The sequence below is a fragment of the Bufo bufo genome, chromosome 4, assembly GCF_905171765.1.
Source record: "Bufo bufo chromosome 4, aBufBuf1.1, whole genome shotgun sequence".
Lineage (NCBI taxonomy): Eukaryota > Metazoa > Chordata > Amphibia > Anura > Bufonidae > Bufo > Bufo bufo.
This window is the reverse complement of record NC_053392.1, coordinates 217,914,302-217,930,888: the sequence shown is the minus strand read 5'-3', so window position 1 is coordinate 217,930,888 and position 16,587 is coordinate 217,914,302. Positions and strand designations below refer to the sequence as shown.

The 16,587-nt window shown below is 42.7% G+C and overlaps 1 protein-coding gene across 4 annotated transcripts in view; it reads right to left on the bottom strand.

Moving 5' to 3' along the window:
* ATP11B (ATPase phospholipid transporting 11B (putative)) overlaps nucleotides 1–16,587 on the bottom strand; it is a 177,486-nt gene that overhangs the window by 84,142 nt on the left and 76,757 nt on the right. For all 4 annotated transcript variants that reach the window (XM_040428283.1, XM_040428282.1, XM_040428281.1 and 1 more), the window contains exons 11-14: nucleotides 13,718–13,868; nucleotides 11,291–11,488; nucleotides 1,660–1,818; nucleotides 240–415 (exon numbers count right to left, since the gene is read on the bottom strand). In XM_040428283.1, coding sequence (XP_040284217.1) covers nucleotides 240–415; nucleotides 1,660–1,818; nucleotides 11,291–11,488; nucleotides 13,718–13,868 — 684 coding nt within the window. The remainder of the gene's footprint in view (nucleotides 1–239; nucleotides 416–1,659; nucleotides 1,819–11,290; nucleotides 11,489–13,717; nucleotides 13,869–16,587) is intronic.

The following is a 16,587-nucleotide window of genomic DNA, read 5'->3' as shown; positions in this document are numbered from 1 at the left end:
CTCAGAAGACACAGTATGACACATGAAAGGGAAGATCTTTATAGTCCTCTTATTTTTGAAGAATAACAAATCCACTTAATGTACATTATACAGGCAGACGGAGGCGTCACGTGTGTATCGATTTCTCTGGCTGCCGTAGGGGATTGTATTGTTCTTCATAAATAAGAAAATTAAATAATGGGTCAGTAAAACATTTTTAACCCTAAACATTCCATTGTAGTAATTATGGGACAAGTCACCTTCTGGAAGCTTCAACCAATGCTTTTTCATCAGGCGATGATGCATAATACTCCAGCTGCGAGGACAGTCCATTGGAGAACCGTAGCCCATCAACACAACTGTTGGGCTGCTCATAACTTATTTGCACCGTGTGGCAGAGGGAGACCGCTTTGAAGAAAAGTTCTTCTTCTAAACTCTGATAAATGTGAAAATACATATTTTATACATTTATGTAGGTGTATTTTATATATTTAAAGGCACAAGTACATAAAAGCCATATTTAAAGGCTACTGACACCTTAAGGGTAATCTTTTGATTGCATTTTACCCATTCATGTGGTTGGGTATGTGGTCGCAAGCGCAGCGGGCGCCATAGCAGCCAGTTGCCCGTTTTAAACAGCAAACTCTCAGGCCAATGTATATGATCGATGATAATGTCGATCGCAAACATTTAACCCCTCAAATGTGACCACGGAATCTGGGAGCTCAAAAACAGAGAGGTCTCATTTCGGGCTCTTGTGCAGTGAATCAGATACTGCTTCCTGAAGTCACTTAGCCAACGCGGGGCTTGCAAAATGAATCCGCTGCTGTTTTACAAGCTTGGGAAGCAGTATTCGATCCACTGCAGAAGTGCCGAGTCACAGAATGCAGCTTGGCGCAAGAAAGCAGGGCTAGACGAGATTACTAACCCTGTCAATCAAAGGGGAACGCACAGAGCACAGGGGTGTTGCAATAGCAGTGCTCCAGGCTGGCGCAAGAAAGCAGGGCTAGACGAGATCACTAACCCTGTCATTTAAAAGGGAGTACATAGAGTACAGAGGCGTTGCGATAGCAGTGCTCAAGGCACTATGGCAAGCCCCTTGGTGCTTGAAATAGGCGAGCTGCATAAATATAAAAAAAATCTCGGCAGAAGTTCACTGTAGAAACAAAAGACAGGCAACATTTTACTCAGCATGATCAACCCTATCAGAGATTATGCCTGGTTTGATAGGTTTAACCATGCTAGCAGATGCTCTTGAAGTAACTATCACCATGCCTGAACTGAGACCAAGAACCCATTGCTGTTTAGATTCGCTACTGCAGACTAATGGTCCATTCACACATCCGTAGTGCATTGCAGATCCGCAATACACGCAGCCGGCACCCCCGTAGAGATGCCTATTCTTGTCCGCAATTGCGGACAAGAATAGGACATGTTCTATTTTTTTCCGGAGCCGTGGACCGGAAGATCGGCGGCGCCCTCCTGAAATGCGGATGCAGACAGCACACTGTGTGCTGTCCGCATTCATTACGTCCCCATAGAGAATGAATGGGTCCGCACCTGTTTTGCAAAATTGCGCAACGGATGCGGACATCTGAATGGAGCCTAAGACCTGAGACTGGTTTACATACAATACAGTAACTGTACTGTACTGCATAGTCTAGAACACATTTGCCTTACCAGGCTTGTAGAGGCTCCATCAACATAATCTACGGTCACTCCTTCTGGAACAAGTTTCCCATTAATCTCTTGGTATTTAATTCCATTTACAGAACATTCTCTAAACTGCATCTCATTTTCTGTCAATGTGCCTGTTTTGTCCGTAAACACATATTCTACCTGTGAGAAGAAGGAGAAGAAGAAGAAGTTTCCTAATGTTCTAAAATAAAAAGGAAAATATGTAGAATATTCTAAAAGTTAACAAAAAGTAAATATGAAGAAAACACCAAACTGAAAAAGTGCTGACAGGTGGGAATTACAACTACGGTAATCACCAGAACTAGTGTAAGGTAAACCTGTTTTAATGGAATGAATTGGTACAAAGATGCATCAGAAGTGGTTGGATGTAGATCCAGTAGAAGCTACTAAAGCTAGTTTCACACGTGCGGCACAGCTTGCCAGAGTTCTCGAGATCCGGCATAGCAGGATAATGCCACGTACACGTCTGACCTTATTGACCGGGATTTGGCCAGTCAAATATTGCTGCATGCAATGTTTTTTGCAAGGTCAAATCCCCGTCTGTTCCCATTATAATCAGTGGGGTCCAACGGGCCCTGTCTGTCTGTCTATGCTGGATCCAGAGAACAGTCTGCCAGATTGCTGTGCCACGTGTTAAAGTAGCCTGTTATGATTCTGAGGAGGCATACGCAAGGTCATGCTTTACACCATAAGAGTGGTGTCGCATAGCATTCTTAACATTCATAATTTTTCTTTCAAATGAACAAAATACTACAAAAAAAAAAAAAATTGTGTGAGGGGGGTTTACACACAGGTTTTCTGACGTTTTTCATGTTTTGTTTTCGTGTTGTGTTTTTCGGTGCATTTTTTGTGGTAGGCTCCAGGTGTTAGTTGAAGGGAAATATATATGAAAGGCAGGTCACACAAGGATTATTTTTGCTTATGGTGTTTTCATTAAATAAAAACGTAGCATACTGTATGTAGCTCAGTTTTTTCAGGCGTTCTGATATCTCCCTCTCTATAGGGGATAAATGCTATGATGAAAACATTAGTGGGAAGAAACACTGGCCCAGATTTGCTAATGTGCATGCTCCAAAAATCCTGGTGCAAAATTGGCACATCTATGGTTTCTAACACCCCCCCTCGACAAGGCATGGAGGCTTTGTGGGAAAGGGGAGGGGCACAAGACACACCATTTTGGCATAAAAATATGTCTCATAGTAAGCCAACCAATAATTGGCATACAGTCACAGAAAAGTAGCTATCCCTGCACCACATTTAATAAAGAACGCTCTTAGTCTGTGCTTAGGGGCCCTGAAGGACTCCTAACATTTACCAAATAGGCTAAAACTTACACTGAAGGATATTCCAAACACAAAAGTACCCCAAGCTGTAATACATTTAAAGTGCATAAAGACTGTCTTGCATTTGGACAAATAAGGTATTTTACAGCAGTAGCCAGATGTTATATTGTTGTGATGGAGATTTAACCCCTTAAGGACTCAGCCCTATTATACCTTAAGGACTTGGCCATTTTTTGGAAATCGGACCAGTGTCACTTTAAGTGCTGCTAACTTTAAAACGCTTTGACTTATCCAGGCCATTCTGAGATTGTTTTTTCATCACATATTGTACTTCATGACACTGGTAAAATGAAGTAAAAAAAAATAATTCTTTTTTATTTATAAAAAAAAAAACAAAATTTACCAAAAATTTGTAAAAAATTGCAAATTTCCAAGTTTCAATTTCTCTACTTCTATAATACATAGTAATACCTCCAAAAATAGTTATTACTTTACATTCCCCATATGTCTACTTCATGTTTGGATCATTTTGGGAATGATATTTTATTTTTTGGGGATGTTACAAGGCTTAGAAGTTTAGAAGCAAATCTTGAAATTTTTCAGAAAATGTTCAAAAACCCAATTTTTAGGGACCAGTTCAGGTCTGAAGTCACTTTGTGAGGCTTACATAATAGAAACCACCCAAAAATGACCCCATTCTAGAAACGACACCCCTCAAGGCAGGCATGCTCAACCTGCGGCCCTCCAGTTGTTGTCAAACTACAACTCCCACCATGCCCTTCTGTAGGCTGATAGCTGTAGGCTGTCCGGGAACTATGGGAGTTGTAGTTTTGCAACAGCTGGAGGGCCGCAGGTTGCGCATGCCTGCCTCAAAGTATTCAAAACTGATTTTACAAACGTCGTTAACCCTTTAGGTGTTCCACAAGAATTAATGGAAAATAGAGATACAATTTCAAAATTTCACTTTTTTGGCAGATTTTCCATTTTAATAATTTTTTTCCAGTTACAAAGCAAGGGTTAACAGCCAAACCAAACTCAATATTTATGGCCCTGATTCTGTAGTTTACAGAAACACCCCATATGTGGTCGTAAACTGCTGTACGGGCACACGGCAGGGCGCAGAAGGAAAGGAATGCCATACGGTTTTTGGAAGGCAGGTTTTTCTGGACTGGTTTTTTGACACCATGTCCCATTTGAGGCCCCCCTGATGCACCCCTAGAGTAGAAACTCCAAAAAAGTGACCCCATTTTAGAAACTACGGGATAGGGTGGTAGTTTTGTTGGTACTAGTTTAGGGTACATATGATTTTTCGTTGCTCTATATTACACTTTTTGTGAGGCAAGGTAACAAGAAATAGCGGTTTTGGCACCGTTTTTATTTTTTGTTATTTACAACATTCATCTGACAGGTTAGATCATGTGATATTTTTATAGACCAGGTTGTCACAGACGCGGCGATACCTTAGGCTACTTTCACACTTGCGTTGTTTGATTCCGGCAGGCAGTTCCGTTGCCTGAACTGCCTGCCTGATCAGGCAAACTGTATGCAAATGCATGTCATTTTTTCTGACTGATCCTGATCAGTCTGAAAAATGCCTGATCAGTCAGAAAAATGCATTGCAATGCCGGATCAGTTTTTCCGGTGTCATCAGGCAAAACGGATCCAGCATTTATTTTTTTCTAATTTTTAAAGGTCTGCGCATGCGCAGACCGTAAAGACGGATCCGACATTCCGGTATTTTGAATGCCGGATCCGGCGCTAATACATTCCTATGGAAAAAAATGCCGGATCCGGCATTCAGGCAAGTCTTCAGTTTTTTCCGCCGGAGATAAAGCAGTAGCATGCTACGGTTTTCTCTTTTGCCTGATCAGTCAAAATGACTGAACTGAAGACATCCTGAATCCCCCCCCCCCCCCCCCCCACCACGGCTTTATGACAGGATGCCCGCTGAATGATTTCAGCGGACATCCTATTGCGATTAACCCCCGCCGCTCCGCAATTTAAAGTTAGGGCGCACTGGTACGCCCTGAGTCCTTAAGGGGTTAAAGGGTCACTGAGTTTTCAAAAACTTTTGATATGTTGTTAAAGATGTGTGAATTTTATTCTATATATCTCGAGTGTAATGAGTTAAACTTTTTCTTCTTCAAGTGCCTCCCCCCCGCACCCCTCTCTTTGTTTCAAGGCTGGAGAGGAAGGGGGGCAAAGTGCTGTGCTGTAAGAAGTGTCTGATTTCTCATCTTTATACAGGTGTCCCATAGAGTGTGGTGGAGATGCGTAAGCCAATCATATGGCTTGATGATATATATATTATTCACTGCCTATAGAGAAGCACCTCTTTGGAGTGTCACATATGACGTATGCAGTATTATTGTTAGATTGTCCGCCATTACAAAATGGCGATGGTAACGAGATGTTTACATTAGTTCACATTCTAAAGTGGTATTCACTGCGCAGATGATGCAGGTGTATTATCTCCTCTCTCATCTCTTCTTCCTTTTTGACCAATGAAACAATGTTTAAGCCTCAGTGAGGACTGCCCTCTTCTGAAGATGTATAATACGGCTTACCTGATTTAAATAAAGTTAGAGATTGCTTTGACCAACTTCTGTGTCAGTGTTCAGTCTCTCAGCCACGCGTGGATATTAACCCCTGGGGGGGTACATTGATCTGGAACACCAGAGTGTATCTAAAATGCCCTAATTTAGGGCTGCTTTAACAAATGGCGCCTCCAACGTGGGGCCCCAAGGCGAAGGGAGCATCGACAGCCGACACACAAGAGGCCCCAGGACTTGACGAACAGCAGAGAGGAGATGGCCGGCTTTCATAGAACGGTAAGAATACTCTTACCTGCCTTTCTGCCATTTAGTTCGTCACTTCATGTTGGCTTAGTCTGCTGTGAGGTGGTACCCAAGTAAGTATAGTAGTCGGCTGTAATGCTGAAAGCCTGGGGTCCATAGAACCATAGTCTGAAATCATAGATCACTCTGGTGTGTATATGTTTTGTGTGTGTCTGTGATATGCGAAGAGTGAGTTGAGCACAGACGGTAAAACCACAGACAAAGGGAGGGGACAGTAACCTCCTGGTTTGGAAGGGGGCGCTGTAGCGCCGAGGTGTGGGACAAAGAAACTCCGGCTGACCTGACCAGGAAGACGCGTAGAGCCGTATGACCTTTTTGATCTAATGGAAGACTGCAGAGACTACCTGACCTGACCCTAGGAAGATGGTAGAACCTCTCATGACCTTTTGATCTGGGGAAGACTGCGGGGAGTCTTCCCCAGATCAAACCTGACCTGACCCCAGGTCTACCTGACCTGACCCCAGGAAGACACGACGGAGCCCCGCCTGACCCCTGGTTTTGGGGAAGACGTGCGGTGAGTCCCGGCTGACTAGTCAGACGTGATAGTCAGATTTGAGCAAACCAGTGGGGAGGGTGAATCCTTTGTCTGTGGAGGAAAGGGTTAAAAGGTGCTGATCACTCCTCTGTTTTGTGTGTGTGTCAGTTTGTAATACTGTTGTTAAGATGGGTCAGTCCCAGTATTATAAAGAGGGAGATTATAGGATGTGATATGGAGAATTGAAAGTTAAAATGTGACAAAGAATGTTAGAGAAAGTGTGGCCCCAGACAGAAGGTCGCCCGGCTGGCAACAGGGATGACAATCTGTAAGAAACTGAAGTTAGAGCTTACAGATTGAGGGCATCAGAACTCCGGTGATGTTGAAGGGGGAGTTTTAACGAGTGAGAAAACAGAGCAGTGTCAGGGAAAGCGGAATGATGAAGGATTATTAGGTGCCGCACAGGCATGGCACCGAGCGGCAAGTCGATTTATGGCAACTGGAGGGACAAAAAGATGGTCAGGAACTGTGAAATAGAGAGATTCACTTTCCCCCCCGCCTTCACACAGAAACATTCCTGAGATAAGAGGAGCAGGAAAATGGGGGGAGGGAAAAATGGGGGCAGAGAATCGGGCAGAGTAAGTGATGTTATATGTGTAATATTATTATAGAAGACAAAGAATTGTTCAATAATCTTCTTTCCCAAGCAGTGCACTGTGGGAATTCAGCTTTTAACAAAATGACTGTATGATTATAACATGTATATTGTCTTACAGCGACAGACCATCAGCAATTCTGGGTGTGGTGTGGCTGTTTCCAGGAAAGCTGTGTTTGTCTGTGCTGCAAGTTTTGGGATGAAACAATGTGGGTTGGAAGACATAAATGATTCAGTGGAATGTGAATGGGTGTGGCTTTGAGTTGTAATTGAGGCGAATGTGTGTGAAGACTAATTATGAGCTGTTAATGAAAATGTATATGAATGCAGATGTATAAGATTAGGAAACAGGATATCCAGTATCGGCTCTACTTTTAAACATTTTTAGCAGATTCAGTCTGGCCCAATGATATCCCTTACTCTGGGTGATAAAGAAGTAGTCCCTTTTTGATTAATACTGGAGCAGCCAAGACAGTTGTGCACAGCAAACATGGCCTCCCCTGATTTACTCCCCAAGCACACCAGTCTTTGGGTAGAAGTCCATGGGAAAGTAGTACGCTCCTTTTCAACAGAAACCATCCATATTAGATTTGCCCCTAACCAAGATGCGCTTGCCCGTTTGCTGGTCAGTGGTAACGCCCTTTGTTGCCTTCTAGGTGCAGATTTGCTTGCAAAAGTACATGCTGGTATCGCACATCAGGAAGACGGCACTGTGAAGCTTACAGGTGCCCTTAACGACCAGGAACTTTGTTTGTTGGCCATTAGTGATAAAATTCCCTGGTCCATGTTTGCATCAGTACTCCCAGAAGCTGAAAAAAGCAAAACCACTCACTATTGGATGGTACATGACCTACATGCAGTTAATGAAGTCACAGTTTCTAACACCCACATCGTGCCCAATACACACACCTTGTTGGCTCAGGTTCCCATTACCCCTACTCACTCCACTGTGATTGATTTGTCCTTTAGTCCCTACCGCTTCACAGATGAGGTGGTAGATGCTTTTTATGCCTAGAACTGGCAATTTTGTGTTCCCCCACACTGGGCCTATCAGATTATTACATTTAGATTGTATTGTTATGAAGTGAGTGGCCATGACTCAGCTGTCCTCACCCAACTGCATGGCCAGCAATAACGCTCCATAGCATATTATTCAGCCAGACTTGATCCTGTGGCCAGAGGTGCCCCTTTCTGCATCAGAGCTGTAGTAGTTGTACTAGCTATGCTTGATGAAAGCTCTGAGATAGTACTGAACCACAAAGTGATGGTGATATTACATCTATCCTCATGAACGTACAATCCAAATTATTGTTTTGTTGCCCGTTATTTGAGAATGCAGTGTTCCATTTTGTTGCCTGACAATGTTGCTCTCCAAAAGGTGTAATACTTTGGACCCAGCCACCCTGTTGCCTCTGGACCAAGGGGGGAGGGAAGAGTTAGGGCACCGCACTTTAAACTTTTCTTCCAGATTCAAAGGAAGAGGCTCCTGACTGTTTGCAGATGATGTCACAAGAGGTAGTGGGATTTGGTAAATTAGCCATTAGGTAATCTAGATCATGTGCTCTTTGTGGATGGATCGAGGTATGGCCAGGATGGCAGGTACTACACAGGATATGCAGATGGAAAAACAGCCAACATTTACACTGATTCCAGGTGTGCTTTTGGGATAGCCCATGACTATGGGCCCATATGGAAAGCCAGAGACTCCTTGATCGCTTCAGGTAAACCCATCGAAAATGGGGAAGCAGTGAGGTCTCTGATGGAAGCCCTCTTGTCACTAACATGAGAGGTGATGATAGCAACGAAAGGCCACTGTAAACAGATGCAGAGGAGGCAAAGGGGAAAGCCACGGCAGATCAGGCGGCAAAAATGGCTGCCAAATTACCTAAGCAGACCCCTGTCTTAAGTGGCCACAGTTCAGGTCCCTGAAATAACTCCTCCTGTCTCCCGAAAGTTCTTAAGACCTTACAGAACCAGATGGGGAAGGAGGAAAGGGACTGGTGGATGGAAAAGGGGGGACTACAAATAAGAAGGGAAACTTTGCCTTCCCAGGTCCCTCTAATCCACGATGGCACAGGCAACCCATGGAGTGACGCACCAGACAAAAACTGCTATGTGTGATTTAGTACGTAGCATATGGTACGCCCCAGGGTTCAGCACTGTAACAGTCAGACATACTCAAGGATAAACGGTCGTGTCCAGAACAACGTGGGCAAGGTGGTTAAGGTACCCAAGAAACACGTCTTGCTTTTTGTATCTGTTTCAACGTTTACAGACTACCTTCAACTACACAAGGTGGGCATGTATGAGTATGTATTGATATGTGACTTGTTTTCAGGATGGCCAAAACCGTACCCAAAGAAGTAAAAAAGATTATGGCCGAAGTTGAGTGCAGGTATGGGGTACCTTAGATCATTGAAAGTGACACAGGTGTTCACTTCACAGGTGAAGTGATGCAGGAGATGATGAAGGTTTTGGGTGTAGGACAGGCCTTACATGCTTCGTACCATCCACAAAGCAGCAGTAGAGTAGGGAGGAAAAAAAAATAAAAATGAACGGGACACTAAGTTAAAGATTCAAAAGCCCTAACAGAGTGCCTGCTGGTAGCCCTCTTTTAGTAAGGTATACGCCTAACCGCGAGACAGGCCTTTGTCCCTATAAAGGTCCTTTTTGGGTCAGGCCCTAGGATAGGATTTTATTTCCCACAGCAGCTCCAGATGCAACATGGTTGTCTGACAGATTATGTGATCAGTTTTGTACAAGCATTTGACTAAAGTACATTTTCGAGTTTTTGCTTCACTTCCAGGTTTTGATAAAGTACCAGGATCCCACCCACTTGTGTCTGGAGATTGGGTGGTAGAAAAAGACACGTTAGAAAAGTCCTAAAACCCTGGTTTGATGGTCGATTCCGAGTGTTGCTGACCACAAGCACAGTGAAGCTCAAAGAAAAGCATAATTGGATTGATTTCAAGGAAGTGTTGAGACTGGTTTTCCCTTGTGTGACTGTTGATCATGACTCAAAAGAATATGGAAAAATTGTATAAAAACATCGATCCAGAAAATCAGAAGCACTGATAACCTCCAGTCCCCCCCCATATAATGCCAACGCCGGTTAGGGAAAGATCATCTGACATCCCCGTGCTCAAATCCAGTGTCACGGGAGGTTGTTCGCTAGGTATGGCTTGTCGTGGAAGCTGGTGAAAAGGAGGCGTAGCATTGGGACAGATGGTTAGGTTTAGGGAGAGAATGAAATTCAAGGGGGGACTGTTAAAGATGCCTCCCCACCCCTCTCTTTGTTTCAAGGCTGGAGTGGAGAGGAAGGGGGGCAAAGTGCTGTGCTGTAAGAAGTGTCTGATTTCTCATCTTTATACAGGTGTCCCATAGAGTGTGGTGGAGATGCGTAAGCCAATCATATGGCTTGATGATATATATTATTCACTGCCTATAGAGAAGCACCTCTTTGGAGTGTCACATATGACGTATGCAGTATTATTGTTAGATTGTCCACCATTACAAAATGGCGATGGTAACGAGATGTTTACATTAGTTCACATTCCAAAGTGGTATTCACTGCGCAGATGCAGGTGTATTATCTCCTCTCTCTTATCTCTTCTTCCTTTTTGACCAATGAAACAATGTTTAAGCCTCAGTGAGGACTGCCCTCTTCTGAAGATGTATAATACGGCTTACCTGATTTAAATAAATAAAGTTAGAGATTGCTTTGACCAACTTCTGTGTCAGTGTTCAGTCTCTCAGCCACGTGTGGATATTAACCCCTGGGGGGGTACATTGATCTGGAACACCAGAGTGTATCTAAAATGCCCTAATTTAGGGCTGCTTTAACAATGTCAAAGCAGGAGACGCACTCAATAGAAGCCTATGGGCCAGTCTCAATTCCATCCTCTGCAGCAAGGACTGTGTGTGCAATATGGGGGGGGGGGGTTTGCAGCCAATAGCAGGCCGATCCTGGAGGAAACAGGCGTCGGCAACCAGGTAAGTATGTGCAGGGTCGCAGGGCTGGGCATCCTAGAGGAGGGTTACTTAAACTTGGATAACCCAAGATTCACATTGTAATATGTACATTATAATTACAATTCCTGTTGAGGTAAAATCACCTATGACTTTTTCTGCAGTATGAAAGTGCTCAGCTAGAGGGAACATTGCCATTACAATTGAATCATCTCGACAGTCCCTGAGGGGGGATGGCGGCCAACCTGACATGATTGACATCCGCTGCTTTACAGAAAGAACAGTTAAATTCACAGAGCAGGTACTCACAGATGAATTCAAATAAAACTTTGTAAAGGGTATGGTATACACCATTTGATGGCAGAAGAGTTACCTGTCCAAGCTCTTCATTTAGATCAGATGTATTAACTTGAGCTCTCTGATTGCTTTCTTCATGATAGAGATCAAGGTCCCAACCAATAAAAAATGAGCCAAGGAATTTTTGCATCTCCACAGTCACATAAAGCGATATTGGGATAATAAAATTATAAAGCACAAGAAATGCCAGGAAATCTGAAATGAATTTTAAAATCTATAAAAAAGAAAATAAGACATCTTTATTAGTGATACAAGTGAAAGTCCAGTCATTGGCAGCAGATAAGTATGGATTACTCAAAAAACGAAAAGAAAAACGGAAAAAAAAAAAAAAAAAACTGGACAACCTCTGAAAAAAGCTGGTTTAGACATTACAGACTGAACATATTTCACCTTTCAAAAATAAAGAGGCAATCAGCGTAAAGTTTCACATTTTGTTCAGTGTGTTTTTAAACAGCACCCACCGTAAACCCACTGGTACTATTTTAGACAAATATCGTTATTTTAAAAATAACAATGAGCATTTTGAGCTGTTCTGGTCAATAATAAATTATATTAATTGTCAATATACACTTTACAGTTCACAAGTGCAGTGTATCAATAAATGATATGTTTACGTAGACTTTATAACTACAGATAGAGTCAAATGCAAAGCGAAAGTAGGATATGCCACCGATGTAAGATACGTGCAGGTCCCACCTCTAAAACCTGCACCTTCCCAACAGGAAGTTAAAGAGCCAGCAGAGGAAGCAGAACACATGGACTGTCTCCAAAAACTTATACCATGAAAATTATCATCCACCACCAATAAATAAATAAATAAATAAATAAATAAATAAATATATATACACACACACACATATATATATATATATATATATATATATATATATATAACATACATATATATTTGCATATAAACATATACGTTGATGTGCTAAAAAAAATTGATGGAAGTGTCTCTTTAAGGGTCCATTCACACGTCCGTAGTGTATTGCGGATCCGGAATACACCCGGCCGGCACCCCAATAGAACTGACTATTCTTGTCCGCAATTGCAGACAAAAATAGAACATGTTCTATATTTTTCGGGAGCCGCAGACTAGAAGATCCCGTGTGCTGTCCACATCTCTTCCGGCCCCATAGACTAGAGAATGAATGGGTCCGGAACGAATCCGGACCCATTCTATGGACGTGTGAATGGACCCTTAAACTACTATTTTACCAGCCTCTCTGCAATTTGCTCCATAACAATTTTAACCTGGGTAACCCCTTTAAAGAAAGATTCCAAACAGATTTTCATATTTAGTAAAATACTAGAGTCATTTATCATACCATTCTACAACCCTGGTCCATCTGTCACCTACATATGCTGCCTTATGTAAAGTGACTGACATGCTTCCATGTACCAGTCAGTGGCGTAACTAGAACTGACTGGGCCCCAAAGCAGATCCTCCTCCTCACACGCAGCCGCCAAGATAGCACTCTCAGACCAGGCCACGGAGCCATTCTGTCCGTTTCCTACACATATACAGTATACTGTATGTTAAGTCACTGTATATACAGTCATTGTATAATACTGTTAAGGGGCATATTCTCAATCATATGGTGGACTAGAAGTACGCTGTATTCTTTGGTTGCTCCAATTAGCCCAGTATGAGAGGAGAGAGGAGACCTGTCTCTGCAATAAACTGCCCCTAGACAGAGCATGATATTCAGGTGACAGATCAGCTTTAACAGCACAGGTCATATTCACTGCTGTGGCATATTTCTGGGCTGTATAACTGAAGTTGCTAAACCACCACCTCCCCTTCTGCGACATCACTTTCCACTCTCCAGCTGGAAAAGATGCAGAACACACTTCATGCGCTTTTGCACATTGCTTGCAGTCGGCATATAATACTAGTATTAGGGCTCATGCACACGAACGTCTGCAGGCCAGGCCCGTGCTGCGGTCCACAATGCATGGGCACTGACCGTAGGGCAGGACCCATTCACGTAATACGGTGTGCACACGGCCGATGCCCATTTATTGCTGACCCGCTGTTTGCGGGCCACAATACGGGCATGGCGGTGTGCCTGAACCCTTAGTGAGAGCTCTCTATTTTTTATTTTTTTTTAAAAGGTAATATTCTCTGCTCCATATACAGAACAAAGACATGTGGGGTTATTTATCAAACTGGTGTAAAGTAGGACTGGCTTAGTTGCCCATAGCAACCAGATTCCTCCTTTTATTTTCCAAAGGAGATTTCAAAAATGAAAGGTGGAATCTGACTGGCTGCTATGGGCAACTAAGCCAGTTCTACTTTACACCAGTTTGATAAAATGACCCCAATAGTTTGGAAGGTTGTATGGTGGGTGCTCCAAATACCCGCTAGCCTATGAGCATAGTTGACAGTGCCAATTATAAATTCAGCGGTCTCATGAGAACACACACTTTATCACACCTTACTGCTATTTCTGTCATGTTCTGTTTTTTGGTTGTACCATGGTTCATCCCATTTTTCTTCTGCTTGCCATGCATATTTCAAGATGGTGCTGAGAATAGCTTCAAACAGGAGAATAATCAGGTACACAAGCAAGAAGGTGTTCATGGACCTATGCAAATAAATTGATTGACAAAATATTGATATTATAATATTACTAATAAAGTCCAAAATAAAAGCTATAAAGGTAAATCAGTACTACAGTTCAATATTCTAGGCTCAAAGTGTCACCCTCTAGTCAGCTAATTAATCCATACCCCCTGAGCAAAGGGTACCTCAAAATTGTGACTTTGGGTTTTCATAAACTGTAAGCCATAATCATCCAAATAATAACAAAGAAAGGCTTGAAATATCTCGCTTTGCATGTAATGAGTCTATCTTATATAATAGTTTTACCTTTTAAGTTGCATTACTGAAATAAATGAACTTTGCACAATATCCAATTTTTTTAGACCATTTTCTACACCTAAAACAGGCATAGAAAATGATGAATGAGATGGGCCTACTGGCCCGTCCCCTTCCCCGCCATGCCCACTTTTTTTAGACCTGGCGTGAGCAAATAAACTTTGTGCCGCAATCTGTGCCAGAAATACGCCTAATATAGGCATATTTCTGAATAGCAAATGACCCCCTCAATCTATATTAGACAGAATTTCTCCATCAATTTCTACTCCGGAACCAACATCAGGAAGCAAAGACTTAAACAAAGTAGAAGGAGATGACAGGGGGAGTATTAAACCCAAGGTTCTCATAGAATCCAGAAGGGATTTCCTCCTCCGTAACCACTTTCTCAGTACATCTAGGGCAGACCATAGTGGCTTCTTAGAATGCAGCGGTAATGACTTTCTGCAAATTGCACACTTTTTACAAGAGGATTCTCCCCCACCAGACTTAATAGTCACAGGGTCTACGCTCCATAAAAAATAATAAGTCAATAGGGTGCAAAATTTTAAAGGAGGGCCATGACCAAAACACTAGGAGGACAGCAGGAATGCCAACCAAATTAGTACACCCTGTGACAACAAGCAATGCAGGCTTCTTGGAATTTGGCATGAGGAGGCGGCTTACACAGGAGGCAGTGTGTCGGATCAAAAAGGAGCAGACATGGTGCCGTATCCTGCAACCAAGCTTCAGTGTTGTGTCTTTGCAAGTAAGACACTGCAACTGAAGCGCTCATGCTACCTCACGACCTCCGGATATCAAGCACTACAACGATGCCATCTGGCAACCAGACGTGACATGCCAGAAGTTCAAGACAGGATTCTCGTGGAGAATCCCAGACTGCACGACACATGACATATTCTGGATCCCAGAAGAAAGCCCACACTTGAGGGCTGCATGGAAAAAAAAAAAAAAAAAAAAAAAAAAAAAACAGAGCTGCCTTCAGGTGAAGGTCGTGGGCCTATGTGGGCCTTGCAATGTAAGGAGCTGCCAAACCAGTTCGTATGTAATGATCACAGACCGGATACAGATTCCCAACATGTTCTGTAATGTAGTGTACCTGATTTTGTGCACTAAGGGGGTCATTTATTATCCCGAAATAAGTCTATATTAGGTGTATCTCTTGCGCAGATTGTGGCGCCACAATTTGCGCCAGAGATGCGCCTATTATAGGCATATTTCTGGCTAATAAATGACCCATTATACATTACTCGTATTCAGGGGTTATGACCACCCTGCAAATCCAGCTTGTAAGCATGAGAATGACCACGGCACTCTTCCAGAAGGCTTTTTGTGGGTGCACACCAAACTTGTGGCCGAACCATGTACAAAGCTTGAAAAAGGGCACTAAATGAAAGTGCCCAAAACATTGCACTGATTTACAAACTACCACTGATGTTTGAATATGAATTAAATTAAAGAAGCATTACTCAAAATCCTTGGTGTGCTGTCTCCTCAATAAATATACAATTACACCCTGCAATCCAGCAACGGTGACCGTGCTTGCACACTATAGGAAAAAGCCGGCTCCTTTTCCTACAGTATGCAAGCACAGCCGCTGCTGCTCGATTGCTGGGTGGTCATAACCCCTGGATAAGAGCAGTGTATAATGTGATGGAAAAATAAATGAAGCCAGCAAAGGAGGCAATATGGATAACATTACAGTAAGTGCCGTGTATTAACTTTGTATGTGTAACAGTATATGTAATTCGCAGACACTTTTTTATACTGCCTGATGGAGACCTACGTTGTCCTGAAAGCTTGCTATGTAACATCATTGCTTTTTTTGCTGTTAGCCATTAAAAGCCATCATACCTGCGAGACTCTTATTTTGTTTCTCCTAACGAGAGCCATAATACAAATGTAAAGAAATGTATCAAATGCTGACTAAAGCCTCATGCAGACGTCCGTGGAACGCGGTCCGTGAGATACCGGACTGCCATTGCCGGAGCGCACAGCGTCATAGCAACCAATGACGCCGTGCGCTCCTGCAATGCCAGTCCAATATCTCACAGACTGTTTCACGGACGTCTGCATGAGGCTTAACCCATATCACCTAGGCCTAAATCAGTGCCAGCTACATGTATGAAACAGAATCCAAAAAGACATGTAGCCAATAAATTATAAACATTTTTTTTTTTTTATAAGGATCGTAAATAAATGAATACCAGTAAAATACATATAAAAATAAAAAATAAGCTCTACACATAAAATGAAAGATAAAACATCAGAGACACCTGGTGGACTAAACGTGTAACAGCACACACCTCCTGATTAACATGGCAACCTAGTTACATACAAAAATTGCTCAAAGCCTTCCTAAATATAGTACAACAAAATATCCAAAGCGGAGAATTCCGCTAGTCCCATAAAAAAAGTGCAGCTAAAAA